Consider the following 13,133-nt stretch of genomic DNA (forward strand, 5'->3'; position numbering starts at 1 on the left):
AGAGGCTCCTTCGCTCTCTCCTCCCTCTTCACCTGCTCTTGACATGAATGTGTATAAGCTATGCCTGGCTGAGCGTCTTCTCCTCCGCATGAATGAATGGAAACGAGAGAGGGTTGTGTGTGCATGAGAAAGGGAAGGGGTGGGGGCAGTATGATGCTTTCTCTTGGAGGATGGAGAAAAGGAGGCAGGGCGATTTTTTTCCCTTCCAGGCTTCCCTGTGGGGGTTAACTGGGGGAAAGAGCAGCAGAAGGTTGGCTCAGAGGAAGTGGGATCGGAGAAAGAAGCTGTGCGTAGGGGAGTTGACACATATGTGAGAGATGATCCTCCATTATTATAACATCACAGACACAGGTACAAACACAGCCAGCCGTGCAGATGCTCCGTAAGTGATGGGTGCTTGCTTGGTGAATTTATATTTGTGCTTTCTGCTTATGAATCCAGGAAACGCTTATCTGAGTTCCTTTGAAAAATGTCTGAATATCTATAAAGGTGACCCTTCTCCAACCCCTCTTGAAGCCCAAGCAAAAAATAGCTTTTTAAATTAAACAAAGACATGAATTGGTTTGGAGAAACAATCTACAGTGTGTTACTAAAAATGCCAGTCATCCAGACTCAGCCCTCGGCCAGTGTACAAATCAACACTGACTGACAGCCCATTACAAAAACAGAAACTCCACACATATTTTAACTCTCCGTGGGAAAGCACTTTTCTCCCTCTATTTCTCTATTCGCCAGCTGACTGCGGCAGTTTATTACCATACAGTAATACACTATAAAGCTTTGAGTTTCAGATGTGGTCTTCTATTAAACAATATATTTTTCCCAGACATCTGGCCATGGCTTTTCAATCTTTTGTGTGTCTGGATCAAATGCCCACAGCGATGAATGAAGAGGAAATGCATGGCAGCGTGGCTACGTGACAGTTTAGAGTTTAATGTAGGCACCGTTTTTGGGTGCTCAAACTAGGAAATTTAATTGAACTGTTGTCACAGTGCTACATATTCAACTCTGATATCAATGTCAAGGCAAATATAAAAAAAATCCCATCAATTGGTTCAAGATCAAGGGTGTAATACAATTTTTGGTATTTTAGACAAATTCAGTCTCATATGCTCTGTACTGGGATCAGTTTTATCAACCAGTTTATATAGCCTGGGTTCCCGTGCAACACATGGCGCAGTCTTGGGTGCAGTTGCCATGTTTCAGTTATTGCGCTTACTCCTGCTGTCTATTGTCAAGTGCCAGACTGAATGTCTGCACAAAATCACTGCTTTAAATAAAAGAAGTACTACATAGTTTTGGGGTAGAAGAAGAGAAAGACACTGATCGACTGATTTCTTTATTGCCAAAACAAACTAAATAAACAAGCTGTCTTTGTTTTAATGACTGAAAAAACAAACTAAATGGAAACTGACCTTAAAGGACAACACAGTTTCATACTGTTCTATTTTGTTTATGTGGTGGACCCTGCCACCTTTCTAGCTTCAAACAGTGTTCTGGGGACTTTATTTCCAGCTTATTTATTCAGTTACTGAAAACAGAAATATTTCGGAGACTGTGTTTTCATCTCGTTAATGTTAATGTAGAGATTGGCATTTTGTGCGATTTGGCACCCCCTGCAACTTCTGAGCGACGACACCACTATCATGTCATTTGTCAGGCGTAATGTCGGTGCAAACTATAAACAAAACTCATTACGTCATCACAATGTTGTGTGTTGAAAACTTGTATGTTATGGGGGCAGAAACAAGTGATGTGGAGGCAAGTGGCAGCGACAGAGGCACCATTCACCCTGTCACAAGACACTGCACCATTGAGATGATTTTGAAGCTGTTATTTTAAGGTTTAAAAGTTATATAATTTTGTTTTAAATTTTTAACAGCAGCCTTGAAGTAGTACCAAACAGTCTGCTAACATGAAAAACACAATTAAATTTTAATCCATTTCAAAGATCTCAAACACACTTCTTCAAATAGATATTGAATTGGGTCAGACAAAATATAAATTAATCAAATAACTGTGGCCAAAAAGGTGACTGCATATTGAGCTGCAGTGATTAGCTAACTTATAGATTAGATGATTGAAAGAAAATTAGTTGCCAACTATTTCAATTGTAAATCAATTGTTTCAGGCGTCACTTTGGGTTCTTGGAGATTGGGATGAGCATTTTTCACAGCGTTATTATGATGTGATGCAATAGGATATCCTCTATCCTCCCCTTAGGCAAATGTTTCTTGGGCTTAGTGTTACTGCAATAGACAGTTTTCAAACCACGCCGACATTTAATAATTGCATTCAGTGGTTGACTGTAACTGAAAACATTTACTCAAGTACTGTGCTTGATTCCATTTTTGATGTAATTTACTTTTTTTTTTGTTTCTGTTACTTTATACTTGCCCTCCCCATTTGGAGTCAAATATTGTAGTTTTAACTACTTACTAGTTACTTTGCAGCTGGCATGCTGCCTCAGAGCCAAAGAAGCACATTTATGATGAAAATAATTGGCAGATTAACTGATAATCTAACAAACAATTGAAAATACCTTTGCCTCTCTGGCATTCACAGCATATTGTGTCCACTGTGTACAATCCATAATAAAACACTCACCTAATGCCTCAAAAGAAAATCGGAACACAGTGAGCATGTGCGTGTCTGTGCATGCACTCGTGCACATTAGCACTACTGGCCTCCAGTGCTGGATTTAACTTGCATGTGTGCAGGGCCGCGAAGGATACAACTCCAAATCCTTCGAGGCATGACTGATCTAAGGCTGGAGTTTTAGCGCTCCATTAGCCAGCTCATTAAGTCACATTAGAACTCAGGAGATGAGATACATGTCCTGAGCGCGGGAATAATCTTCAGCCGTTTCACTATCTCCGCCCTGTTCCCTCTCTCTTGATATCTCTCTCGCTCTCGCTGACACACACACACACACACAGAGATGCCCTTCGTCATAGAGAGACCGAGCCACTTACCGGAGTCAGAGCTGGATGTCGCCACAGGCATTTTGAAAATTGGTTCCTCCCAGTATCCTCCACCAAACTTGTTAGGTCAACTGCAATGCAAGAGAGTGCAAAGACAGAGAGAGAAGGGAGATGCATTGAAAACACTAATGAGGTATTGATTTTGAATATGAATGCAAAATCTCTGTTGTCAGACCACTGAGGCGGAATATTAAGGGTGAAACAAGGGAGGGAAGGTAGAGGCTGTTCTATAAAGAGCAGATAAAAAGACTATTTCAAACAGAGTGTTGCATATTTTATGGCTTGGAGGTTTCTTTTTAGCTTTTTATAGGTCTTTATAGCTATAAACTGTGTTGTCAGGCTGAGGCTCTTCAAATTCAACACACAGGGATCAGTGCGAGTCTAAATCCAGCCATGACAAAGAAAACAAATCCCTCTCTGTCATAATCACAGTCAATGGACTTACGTACGTGCACAGCTCCCTCATTTGTCCTAACAAGCTCCCACACACAACAACTGGTATCTAACTTTGTTTAATACCTATAAATAGAGTAGCCGGTTGCTCTGGTAACACCCAAACAGGTTTAGCCATCATGTCCGTAGGGAATACTGTTAGCAACAGTTGGAAAGATTGAGTGAGCCAGTGGGTGAGTGAGTGGGCCGGCCAGCTAACATTAGCTTAGTGAGGATTTCTATTGACTCTAATTGATCTTTTTAACATCAGGCACCAAGTAAAAGGCAAAAAGCACCACGGACAGGAGACTGGGAGACTAAGAACTTTGTGCACACATTCTGTCCTCAGTGAAAATACAAAATATGTCCACACAACCATTATTTTATAAGATATGTCTATGCATATGAGAATGCAAACTAGAGATGCAATGATCCACTTATTTGAGTTCCAATCCAATTACCAGCATCTGACTGTATGATGCAGTGCGACCTCCATCCTCAGAATGTTGGCTTTACAGACATTACATGTTGTTGTCTTGCCTTTCTTTGTTTCGAGACTGAATTATCTGAAAGCTAGAAACTCGCTAAATTCCAGGTTCCAGGTCTTGTGTTACAGTATGGCAGATTCATTGTCCAGAGAAATCTGGGATCTGAGATCTGTATGTCTAACTCTGAGAGACAAAATTTACAGAAACTGGGTATCTTTGTGCAACTGCTTGATTACTAATTAATTAAAGGAGACCTGTTGTGCTTTTTTATTCCCCTTTCTTCCAGTGATATAAATATACACATATATATGTAGGCTCTGGTGCATGCAAAAGACCTTAAAAGTTAAAAACGGTCAAAGTCGGCACCAACAGAAGCTCCTCTCTCCTACAGAAAACACTTCCCCTGAAATGCCTCGTCAGCAGTCCCGCTTTTAATTTCATGACTTTCTGACAACACAATACGTCACCACGTTACACATTTGCAAAATGTATGCCTAGCAGCTAGTCTGGCACGTAAGAACTGGTCTGTGGTTGTATGTGATAGTGAGTCAGTCGCCTCTGATTGGTCAGCTCACACACGCCTGAGCCAGCACCACCCACAGCGTCTCCAGCCGTTTTCAGCTTCCAGTTAGCTTCACTTCTACTGTGTATATAGGACGTACTGTGATGTCACAAAGTCATAGAATTAAAGGCGGGACTACTGACGCAGCATTTCAGGCATTTCTAGAGCAGTGTACTCTGAGGGAGGGAGGGGATTAGAACCTATTCAAAACTTTGAGGGAAAGGGAAAACAATCAAAATGAATATTAGGTGTCCTGTAAATAAATGTATCAAACACCGTAGAGAACCTCTAAGTTTAATTATAATCAGACCAAGCAGTGCTAAGTGTCGCTACATTTGCAATGTGAACCAAGGCAAGAATGCAAAGGAAAATGGTTGTATTGCATAAAAATCCGTATAACAGTGGCCTCAATATCTGTCCCGAGATTCAAAATAAAATCTTAAGGTGATTTGGACTTTGAGAAATACACACTGTGAATAGCAATTAAGGGTTAAGGAGCGGGTGTGGGGAACCTAATTAGGCTGCATTAAAACAGAGAGAGAAAGACAGGAAGAGAGGGAGATCAAAGAAGAACAATGGTGAGTAAGAAGAGAGCGCAGCTGACGGTGACGATGAGGCCATGGTATCAAGGATGCTAATTCATGGTTGCCATGACATGAGCAATCCATCACAACACGGTTCAGAATGTGTGAGTGTGTGAGTGTGTCAATGAACAAAACAATCATAACTCAGATATGGAGCGACGAAGCATCTGCATATGTTCCAGCATTGTAGCAATGAACAGACCAGATGTGCGCGCCAACAAAAAGACAGTCACATTCTAAGTGCTTCTCGTCAACTGAAGACTCCCAATATTATTTCTTTAAGTAACTGAATGAATGTATTTCTTCCTTCAGATGGAGTCACATTCCTCTTTTATTACTTATCAACTAATATTTCTAAACTGGCTCACCAGGTGACATTTTCCATTAGGAGAGAAACTTTTATCACTCACTTATTTCTTTTCAAGCCTCTTAGTTGACAGTGAATAAAAATTGTAAAAACGTCTCCAGGCACAGCAGTATGTCCTTTTTTATTAATCTGCTTCTCTGTGCAGAGATCAAACTATTCCCAAATCCAATTTGTTCAGATATTTGCAGGTTTTATATCATTTTGTCAACGCATCCCAGGGCACCAGTTAAAGATTCATCTTATAAACTGCTAAATGTCAACTTGCTGGAGAAGGGAATATTTTGATTATAATCCCAACATGCTTCATCATAATAGGGCCAGCCTGCTGAAGTCTGGAGGAGATCTGGGACACCTGTATTATTACTTTCCATGGCTCCATTTGATCAAGATCGACTTCAAGATACTTCACAGACTTCATCACACTAATGACACGTTACATAAAATGTATCCTTCCATAAAACTATTTTCCACCATCCCTTCAATAACTCTATTTGTTCAGCCATATGTTTTGTTCCTGTCAATGGATTCCAATCTATATCTAACTCCCACTCTTTGCCTTACGTAATAAATCTATTTTTCCTAACCCACGGACATGTCGTATCATATTTGGAGTAGTAGCACTTGAACTCAGCGTAGCTGACTCAGAGAAAAGCTGTCGCATTGTGTAAGTGTCTTTCTTTACATGCATCAATTCTGGTTGAGTGTAGGCGACTTTATTAGGTTTCAGATGTAAGTAAGATATTTTGGTTTTTTTTTTATTCAATCCAGCAGGAGTGAGGACAGGACTGGGCGAATGTATTGTTGAGTGTGCGTACATCATTTTTTCTTTAAGAAAGCGGGTTTGCATATTTACATGTAAGCCAAGCAGTGCCTCCCACCTCATTAGTGAGGACAACAACAGATTATCTGATGAAAAGCTGTGATTACTTTCAGTGGTGTGACACTGAAGCACACAGTCTTAGACGCTCAAGGACCAGGCACTTTTGCAAAAGTCTGATCTATGCAGATCAGGTCCTTAATGCTGCATACCGGTCCCCAAGGCTTATCCGTGGTATCCCGTGTTTGCACTGCGAAATGACAGAGCTTGTTAAAAGTATGCAGAGACCACACGGCCACTAAGAAGTCAAAGCCGATTGCAGCAGAGCTTGGCCGTGCTAGAGCTGTGCTGGCACACTGGGGAGTTGGGGGGGTGCTGGGAGAAAGGAGGTTTGAGGGTGGGTAGGATGTTCTCTGTCAGTCTCACTGGCTCTTATTTTATAGAACTGAGGAGGAATAATTGGCCAAGATCTAATGATGGTGCAGCCGTCAGCAGCGATGGCATTTTCTTGGTAATTGGTGGCAATTTCTTGCCGAACCGCCTGGATGTCTACTCTGAGCTGCAACCAGTCATCATTCCCTGTAATCAAGGATTAAATAGGTGTCCTTAATAGGACTAATGTTGAAGTTGAACAGTGCATAAATAAGTGATCCTTCACAGAGGTCAAAATCAAAATTGGTCTTTTTGCTGCAGCTGTGCACATTGTGAGCCAGTCTGTCTCTCCAATAAAACCTTGTATACATAAACTGTCCCCGCTCTCTCTCCCTATCAGTCAAGCCTCACACACATACAGTAACACACCCTCACACAGATCTCCATCTCCATCGCTCCATTCCACAAAGGGAGCAGCTCAATAGTGCAGCTGCAATGACATCACATTTGGAGACCTGCTATCATCTCTGCACTGTCAATCTATTAAAACAAGAGGCCAGCTGTTGGGTGCATGTGTGTGTTATTTATCATGCTTTGCCCTCAGATCTATGTATGCTACATTTCTAGACATGTTTGATGTTCTTTACCAGCAAATTCTTTCCAGCAAATTCTTTCCAGTCACATACCAAGTTTAAATGTCTGCGTCATCCAAATCTTAGTCAACCAGAATTCAGGGCAAATGTTAAGGCTTTAGTGCCTGAAAATATCCCTAAAATTAAAGGAAATCAGTGCTGCAGCCAAAAAAAGATTTTCTTTCTACTGTGCTTCTGCTGTCAATTTAGGATAGTCACTTATTTGCTTCAAATTGCTCCTGATCGATTTTGTCTGCAAGTCGGGCTAGGAAATGTATTGATATTATATTATTAATGTGAAATGAGTTTGTAAACCTATAAACCAAAACATTTAAAGCACTGACAGGTGAAATAAATCATCATTGATCATCTCTTTACAATGCAATTTTCTGTCTGGAAACCTTGGGTCCTGGTATTCACAGCATTAGATTTCTAAACTCTGACTTTGTAGATCCCAATCTGATCAAGCAACTATAGGAGGCACTGGGACAAGTCAGATCCATCGAGGCCCACCCTTGCAACTAACAAGACCCAAATCAACCACAACATTAAAACGTTGTTGTGGCTGATCAATGCCAGTTTTAATGTTGTGGTTGATTTGAAACCTGTGGGTTGCAGGGTTCCATGGTATGGCCTTGGTCCTGCACGTCCCCTGGATGCTAAATCACAATGGGATCTGGGGCGTTTTAGCATCAGGTCAACAACGCCTTGAGTGCTTTGTCACAGTCCTCAAGCTTTTCCTGAATTATTTTTGTGGTGCGGCTGCATGCAATAGTGTGTCGATGTGCCAAAGAACATCCATATTGAATGTAATCCTGTGGCATTCAGAGGATTAACCCTGGTATTAAGTAAACCAATATAATCTTGTGAAATTACATGACTGTTTTACTTGTTCCAATTATTGCTTAGTCATTAATCATATTCACATTAAAAAGGTCCACTGTGTAAGATTTTTATTTGAAATCATTCAAAAATTAAGTTTGAGTCTGATGAAATAACACTTTTGACATTATCTGCATATTGTGTTGCAGAGATAGCTATTGAAGTTAGCATGCTAAACCAGCTGTAAGTACAAATAGCTATCCATAACATACTGTCATATTGATATTGTGGGATTTGCTGTGACATTTCATTTTGTTGTTCTGTCCTAGCATTTATGAAGTACCTTTGATGACATTTCAATACATAGATTTATCATTTATCAAAAAGATTGCAATATTGTCATTCAAGGTCATATCACCCAGCCCTATCTAGAAGATCAGCAAGCCTACGACCTGATAAGGAAACAATTTAGTGTTAAAAATTATTGTTTAATACACAAGGATCCTCAGTACAGGTTGAGGGGATTATCTATTTCCTTCAAGGTAGTTTAAAGGTAGTACTTGCAGACTTCTTAAACATAACAACTACAACAAATCAAGCCTACATCTGACATGAAATTTCTTTTGAAATTGCATCTTCAAACACATTCTGGCCTGAAGCACTGACACATGTGGTGGCCCAGGTGTTAATATGCACAGTGTAAAACGCCTTGAGCTGTTCCCACAGTGAGGCTGCATTGAAGCCTGGAAACATACATACACACACACGCACCAGCGACCAAACAAGTCTTAATCCACACATGCAGCCCGGCGTCAGGCCTAAAAATAACCCTGTGCTCCCACAGGTTCGGCTCCTCTCATTACTTTACAAGGGAAAACTGTCGTATCCAAGACAACCACGAGCAGCTCTTCGCCTTTTCCCCCGGCGCTTTGCCATGGCAACAAGGGAAAATGCGTAAAATAATAATAAGTTGGAGCTAAAATTGGGTCTATTAAAAGGTTTGAAGCTACACTCAAATACAGTGTTGCTTATAAGAGAAAATCGGCGTCATTGGTGGAAAAAAAAAGAGCGTAGCATTCATACAAGAAAGAAATCATTTTTGACAGTGTTCACCAGCCAGAAACAACACTTTAACAGCACTTGTTGAGCTCTATAATTACATTAAGCTGTGTTTTTTTTTTTTTTTACTGATTTCAACTTGGTGTATTTAGCACATGAATAGACTACTATTATTATTTGTTTCTACAGCTCCAGAGCATTAGATATTTTTCCCCTTTAATACTGAGATCAGAAAAGTACATTTTCATTAAAATCTAACTTATTGTTTTCAGTGTCTTATTAAAAACAACAACAACAACAACAAAAAAAGGTATGGTAATCTGGAAAGTAAAGTCACAAATTTGATTTAAACTTAAAGGTGCAATATCTAACATTTTTTTTTGATAACATTTCAAAATTACCTGAACTTATTCAACAGAATGTGAAAATGGTTATTTTGAAGTCACGACATATATGCATTGTGTTGTAGACCTGTCCAGTCCAAAGTTCCTGTGCTAGTGTTGTGAACTAACACTGCCCTGTTGCTCTGGGCCTCCAGTCCAAACCGCTAGATACATGAAAACTGAGCTAACTAGCTAAGGGCTAGCTATTCACAGCATTAGATCTCTAAACTCTGACTTTGTAGATCCCAATCTGCTGCAACTACAGTTAGCAGCATAAAATGGTTTCCATGTGAATTGCTGCCCCCTCTTTGTTTGAAATATGATTTAGACATCAAGCCAACTGTTACATATTTCCCCGTTTAAGGGGGCACTTCTCCCAAACCACAAAATAATATATTTCCTCACTTACTCCTAGTGGTACGTAATCACATAGTCCTGGCGTAATGCATCGAGATTTAGAAAAGTCTACAATACAATGCAGGTGATTCAAATGAAAGATGATAAGAGATCATGTAGAAAAACAACCCTGTCAGAGTCTGTACTATTCTTGCAAAAATACTGCTTCATGAAAACCATCATAAGAGCTTTCTTTGACTATGTGCCCTGAAGTGTGTTAAAGAAAGCACCAGCTGTCTGTTGTCAAACCACATTTCAGACTAAGCTGTTTTTCCACAGATAATATTAAAGCAGTTTATTCATTCCTGCCTACAGGGGCTCATATCAACACTTAAGTCACTCCACCAGATCAAAATAAAGTGAGGAGGTCTTCTGAAGGAGAGGATGGATTTAAGTGCAGCTTCAAGCTATGTGCAGTATGGTTGAATGATTTCAAAAATGAAGGTGTGTCATTCTCCCAGCACGCATACTGATACACACAACGTGCTAATACTTGGTGGGAAAAGAGCACTCACTGTCTTTTTCCTGGGCACACAGATTGAACAATGAAACTTAACGTGCCTTGAAAAGTCTAATCGTAAATGATCAACCAGCAGCTTAACAGATTTGGGAGTCATTAGCCCCTGCAGCCACATGAGCTACTCAGAGATCCTCAAATCGAGAGTTAAGTTCACTATCTCCTGTGTGATTGTGCTGTGATGTATGACTCTAAGACTAAAAAGCAACAAATTCTCTTTTTTTAAAAAGGCACATGGCACAAGAGATACCATCATTTATTGACATCCCTTGATGCCCGACATCGAATAAAACCTAATGAACTTAGTGCAGTGGGGCTTCCTTTTCCCTCAGCTGATACAGATTGTAATTAGTGTAATTAGAATTAAATGTCATGTACGTACCACTGAGAAGCTAAAGGACTCGGGCAAGCTGCTGAGAGCCGACCAGGGGGAGCGTTCACAATCACCACCCTGCTGGGATTTCATTAAAGACCCCCATTTTTTCAGAGGAAGCAGCCATGATGGAATAAGCTAAATCAGTGTCACTACTTGAATGTCACTCAAGTCTCTTGAGAGAGAAGGTCTGGAGGTTAAAGCCCCAATATTACAGAGAAAATCCACACTTTATGGCTGGCACAATGGCTTGTCTATGCAATTATTGGCATTTATCAAAAGGGTTGAAACATCTCAGAGGGGCAGTAGTTCAAGTACAGCCACTGTCTCATTTTGAATAAAGAACTGATAAACAGCATCATAGCCACTCAATTTTCAAACTAAAAACAGACTCTGTCTCCACTGATGGTGTGGAGGCTCTGTAATATTTTCACCCCACCCTAAACCACAACAAACAGTCCAGAAATAAACATGAATTGGATCAGATGATATCGTGTATCAGATCAGGCATCTGACTGTCTGTCACAATCAAAGTAATAACACGATGCCAAGTCGCGTGGCCGGCATGTTGAAGACATTTCCTCCAGACAGCCGATCCAAAGAGCACAACGTTGTACATCAAACCACCATCAGTAAATTAAAGTTCAGTACTCGCTGACGTGCGGAAGAGACAGAGAAAGCTGTGTGATGCATGCACTTGCTCTTTCAACCAGGCTCCCCGCTCCCAGTTTGATATTCAACTTAACACTTTTTTTCAGTGCTGCGGGCTTTAGAATTGTAAGATTATCGCATCTGTGTTTTATGAATATGAATAAATCATTGTCGTTATGCCCTAATAACTGTCAATTTAATTTTCAAATGATTCTTTAAAAGATGGCTCGACTTTATCCTGCTGGCTTGTTTTGGTTTGACAAATTTATATAATATCTACCGGAACATAAAACAAAAATCCTTCAGTGATTCAACAATTAACATAAAAAAATAGAAATCAAGTTTGTTACAAAGTCATGTGTCTCAAATCCATCCCGAGTAAAGCCTCTTCCTGAATAAAAACAATAAAGGATCTCTGAAAATGAAAATGTCCCCAATACTTCCAGTACCGTTAGAGTTATACCTCCAGCACCAGTCAGTTGATTGTCTTTGTGCACACAGGATAAGTGTCTGTAAGTGCAGCTACAGGCTACCGGTAGGCTAGCTCTGTAATCTCTGAAGTTTTTTATGTAACCAAATGTTAGATTTTTACCTTTGGCGATCCCATTTTCACTTCAAAATTATAAAAGGGATGTTCATCTGTAAAGACTATCTTGCTGAATAAAACATGTAAGTATCATAACCCTATGTTTGACACAGAGCTCATTCTCTGCAATAATCCAGATCCCATAAGGAAATGAAAACTTCCAGGTCAGCCCACAAAAATTTATCATCCCTCATCCCTGTAGCACCCTAATTATGGACCTGTGAGGACCATGAATATCAGTAAAAGTGGTGTGCTGATCTAGCTAGCTAATATATTCTAACATATATTTAACTGAATATGTAAAAATTTGGACCATCTGATGACACTAGATGAGAAATGTCTGTTCCAAATTCAATCCTTCCAACGCTTGCTGAGATATTTCCAAAATCGGTGGATCAATGAGACCAACTGAGGTTTTTTTTCTGTCATCCCGGCATGTCTAAAAACATCACATCTGCCCATTAAAAATCCTCACAATGCAGTCGTCACTGGAATGACACAGCCTCTATATGTGGAGATCTGTGCCGGAGGGGGTGAGGTGGCAGGTGTGAGAGTAAATGAGCTGATCATTTTTATGAATGACACCACTGAGATTGGGAAAAGATGCTGAGGGTGTGTGAACTGCTGCAGATTAATCTCCCAGTGGAATCCAGTGTGGACGAGTCCTACGTCGTAAGCTTCTGTCTGCAAGTTACACTTGATTAGAATTCCTGTTTGATGCAGTAATTTATCACTCAGTGCGTCAAAGCGGGGAAAACTGCACAGTATCACACTCAGACAGCACTGACGGTACTCTTAATAAGAATTTCAATATGTGATGTCAAATAACCAGGAAGCCTTCTGATTACATCTGGGTGAGGGTCACACACAGGGATAGCTCTCAGAATGTTTCAGAATGTGTTAAAAGACTTGTATTAATTCAAGTGTGCAATACTAAGAGGCTCAGATGTGTCATGGTCACACTGTCTTTCACCGCCACACAGATTTTTGCTGTGATTTTATTCAATCTAATATCTCATACAAAATGTATCCAAATGTGAAAGAATTTAAAGTCAAGCATATTTTTTTTCTCCTTTTTGAAGTTTAAAGAGTCCGACTTCAAGCAGAG

General features: G+C 40.1%; 1 protein-coding gene across 1 annotated transcript in view; it reads right to left on the reverse strand.

The window, feature by feature from the left end:
- mpp2b (membrane protein, palmitoylated 2b (MAGUK p55 subfamily member 2)) overlaps positions 1-13,133 on the reverse strand; it is a 45,868-nt gene that overhangs the window by 29,398 nt on the left and 3,337 nt on the right. Inside the window, exon 2 of the mRNA XM_037081734.1 lies at positions 2,976-3,055. Within this exon, the coding sequence (XP_036937629.1) occupies positions 2,976-3,006 (31 nt within the window). The 5' untranslated portion in view covers positions 3,007-3,055. The remainder of the gene's footprint in view (positions 1-2,975; positions 3,056-13,133) is intronic.

This window comes from Acanthopagrus latus, chromosome 20 (assembly GCF_904848185.1).
Source record: "Acanthopagrus latus isolate v.2019 chromosome 20, fAcaLat1.1, whole genome shotgun sequence".
In the NCBI taxonomy this organism is placed as follows: domain Eukaryota; kingdom Metazoa; phylum Chordata; class Actinopteri; order Spariformes; family Sparidae; genus Acanthopagrus; species Acanthopagrus latus.